Source organism: Polistes dominula, unplaced genomic scaffold, assembly GCF_049000335.1.
Source record: "Polistes dominula isolate Pdom_NZ unplaced genomic scaffold, Pdom_raw_medaka contig_77, whole genome shotgun sequence".
NCBI lineage: Eukaryota > Metazoa > Arthropoda > Insecta > Hymenoptera > Vespidae > Polistes > Polistes dominula.
Genome location: NW_028301152.1, coordinates 3,925,376 through 3,929,179, shown reverse-complemented (window position 1 = coordinate 3,929,179; position 3,804 = coordinate 3,925,376). Strand labels below are relative to the sequence as shown.

Genomic DNA, 3,804 nt, shown 5'->3' with positions numbered 1-3,804 from the left:
CCTAGCGAGCTGATTGCGTATTTATCAGAACATTGTTAAAAAATTAATTATGATCTTTTGAAAAAAAAAAAAACATACAATTGATGGAAAAGAAAATGTTCAATTTTTAATAAAAATCATTATTTAATTTAAAATTCGAACGAATAATTTTATAATTGATTTATTACGTTTATTTGCTTTATGGTAGCAACAGTAAAATAACAATTAGAAAAATAAAAACAAACCACTTATCAGTGTTTAACCATGAAATTTATTTGTGATGACCATGAAAAATAAAAACTATTAGAATATATAGGTGCTTCTATATTTATTTAGGTAATATTTCTGTACCCTAATTAATAAAGTATTTACAAGGTAAATTAACAACACAGTTCAATTATCGAAAAGCGAGTGCTGATCAATTATCTATCGTAACGACAACTTCCGTTTGTTAGAATTGTTTTGTTAGTCAGTTTGACTCATTGCATGGTTCAGATTTGGGTTATCGATGAATCATTTTCGAAGATTTGTAGCTTGTAACAGATTTCAATGTTAAAATCATATAGTACATTATCTTGACCTGTATTGCAACGTATTGTATCAAATGGTAATTAAATTTACCATAATCTATGTTAACGTAAATATTACCAAGAGAAGTAGATATTAACTACGAATTTTATAAATATTTTTATTAATTTACAAATAATATTTTCTTTAAAAATTATTCATATATTTTTGCATAAATTCTAACATTAATGTTAACCAAAAACATCTTAATTATTAGTAGCATATAGATAAAAAGAAAACTACATTTGTTAGTGTTAAGACGTTTCAGTTATTTGTTGTAAAATATTAAAGCAATTTTTATATTTTTAATAATTTTAATTTACAATAACGTTTAGACATAAAATAATAATGCTGATTATTAGTTATTGCATGAAGTATTAATAAAACATACGATTTGTACCGCATTAAATTACGTTCGAAGTATACCAGGATATACTTTTCTAAATGTTCGATGAGCGATCATTTTTAATAATGAACTAGTTGATTACTTAGGATTAAAAATTAACAATTAAAATTACAAGTATTTGTTTTTTTTTTTACAGTGCTTTCTTTTTTCTTTTTTTACCAATGTTTTTTAATAGTTCTTCAAGCAATATGAAATAACGTGCATTTTAAGTGGAAGTGGTAATGACATTCATATCAGCAATCCCCCATGATCATTGTTATTCTTTTGCTTTATCGTTGAAAGCGAATACCTTCACGTACAAACAACGCAATAGTCTCTCATCTTTCTCGCATATATCTTTCTCTTTCCTTAGAATAAATTAAAATCAGTATTCGTCTTATATTCTCCTTATGAATCTTTTTCTTTTCGATAAGGAAGAAGAAAATTTACGTAAAATTGTTAATATTTTGAATTTTTAGTCTCAATTAATTTTTCTTAAATAATACATAATATTTTTTTTAAATCGTGACTACAATTCAATTAGATTTATATTTTTAGTGAATTTTATTTTACAATATTGTCTCTATAATTTATTCCGTCGTAAAATAAAAGTATACGTATTTAATAAATGTGGGTCGTATTAAAAAAATTTATCCTTTGACAGATAGGAAATTATTGTAAAAGAAAATTTGATATTATTTAACAATTTTTATCATCAAGTAGTGTGAGTTTTCTGCAGGAGTTTATAGGTGTAGAAATCTAATTAATTTCTTCTATGTGCGAAAAGAATTAAGTTTTATTATGGTCCACAGCTTGTAAAAATACTTACATTAGAAGCTGAAATTCCATTCTATTGACAATCGTTCTTATGACGAGCGATTTTTAATATTAGCAAGAAGAAAAATAATATCGATATTATCTTCGATCGTAGATAAGGATCAAAAAGAAGCAGCAGTACGATAGATAATATTCAATATCTTATCGTTATGAGCAAATGAGGATACTTTAACGGAGAAACGGAAAATATAATGATAAAGTTTTTCCAAAGAAGTTCTTTTAATCACAACTCTCCAAGGATAGCGATATCGATTGGTGCTCTTTATCGAGATAAACTGTTATGTAGAGCCAATCGATTGATAGGAAAACGATAAGGATTAATAAAAAATGTTTGTTCTCTTGCAGTTTCGCGTCAGTCAAAGAGAGGTAGTTAAACTTATTACCTGAAAGTCCAGGAAAATCTCGTGCAACATGTCACGAAAACGATCTTACACTCTAATTGTGCCGTGTCTTTTATTCAGTTTTCTTTTTGTATCAATCGAGTTAGGTAAACGATTGCATATTCTAATTTCTTGCTTTTAAGCGATCACAACTTTTAAGAAAAATAAAACAATTGGCTTTTTATTATGCGATCACAAATAGAATATTTATTTGAATAGGTTATAATTCTTATTTGTTTGTAACAGGTGAAGCATTAAAGTGTTATGAATGTGTTCCTGGAACATCAGATTGTACAAAAAATCTAGGCGAACTCAAGGAATGCCCAAACATTCCGACAACAGAGATGACGACAGAAGGAACGACAAAAGGAACGACAACAGAGATGACGACAGAAGGAACGACAGGAGGAACGACAAAAGGAACGACAAAAGGAACGACAGGAGGAACGACAGGAGGAACGACAAAAGGAACGACAAAAGGAACGACAAAAGAAACGACAGAAGGAACGACAAAAGGAACGACAAAAGAAACGACAGAAGGAACGACAAAAGGAACGACAAAAGAAACGACAGAAGGAACGACAAAAGGAACGACAAAAGGAACGACAGGAGAATCGATGGCAAAGAATCCTGTATTGAATCTAGGGAAATCAGATTTTATATCTAATGGTATTGTATATGTACATACAAAATAGAGTTGGATTATAATATATTTTTAATACATCCAATAAATTCTATAACATATAACTATCTAAATTGACAACTAATAATAATTTATAAATTTTTAATTATTATATTTGAAGATTATTAATATTGTTACGCATACAAACAGATTTGCTTGAAGAACTTTCCACTTCTACAGACCAAACGCATGAATGCTTCGAGTTACGTGTAACTGTACAAAATGGTAAGTAATATATATCATATAACTCATTTTAAATGTCGAAATAATCATTAGTAACTAATATGTACGTTAAAGTCTTGAGATTTATTGAAAATTTTATTCATTTTATCATTTTACAATAAATATTTATATATCATTAAATTTCATTCAGTATCATATGACATTCAAATGTGAATTTGAATTTATTATATTATAGATACAGTTTCCAAGCAAGTAGTAGGTCGAGGATGTATGATGAAGAACAGTTTTGGTTGTCAAGATATGCGCATTAAAGATATGCAGATAACAAATTGTGCTTTGAAAACTTGTAAAAGCGATAGCTGCAATTCTTCAAGTATGAAAAAGATGGGAATAGTTTCCTTACTTTTTCCTTTAATTACAGTGTTACTGCGCATAAGATAGATATTCCATTATACTGATATAATGACATGACGTGAATTGTATTTCTATAACAAGTAGGCAATAAAAATTGATTGAAAAATATTAAAGTTATTATAGTAACATATTTCGATCAAAAATATATTTCTATTAAATTTAAATCTAAGAAGTTTATTGAAATGTACAATATTTTGGTAATGAATGTTAACATAAATTATACTATTAATAAATGAAAATCCTTTATATATTAAAACTTCAACAAAGAATTTCCAATTGAAATTGAAAGACAAAATGTTGATCTGAGATTAATTTGAACCTTTTATCAAAGTAAAAAATTTGTTCTGCACATTTAAGAATGGCGGACCTATTTGTGA

The 3,804-nt window shown here is 27.3% G+C and overlaps 1 protein-coding gene across 1 annotated transcript; it reads left to right on the top strand.

The window, feature by feature from the left end:
• The first annotated feature begins 2,099 nt into the window (after positions 1–2,099).
• On the top strand, positions 2,100–3,540 carry LOC149030664 (uncharacterized). The gene is made up of 4 exons (XM_089178279.1): positions 2,100–2,255; positions 2,395–2,817; positions 2,981–3,055; positions 3,249–3,540. The coding sequence occupies exons 1-4, from the start codon at positions 2,180–2,182 to the stop codon at positions 3,452–3,454; spliced, it is 780 nt and encodes a 259-aa protein (XP_089034405.1). The 5' UTR covers positions 2,100–2,179; the 3' UTR covers positions 3,455–3,540.
• Positions 3,541–3,804: the final 264 nt, after the last annotated feature.

Coding starts and splice junctions, on each gene's coding strand:
- LOC149030664 (XM_089178279.1), top strand. CDS start 2,180: ATGTCACGAAAACGATCTTACACTCTAATTGTGCCGTGTCTTTTATTC. Junction 2,256..2,394: donor TTTTGTATCAATCGAGTTAG/GTAAACGATTGC, acceptor TGTTTGTAACAG/GTGAAGCATTAAAGTGTTAT. Junction 2,818..2,980: donor ATCAGATTTTATATCTAATG/GTATTGTATATG, acceptor GCATACAAACAG/ATTTGCTTGAAGAACTTTCC.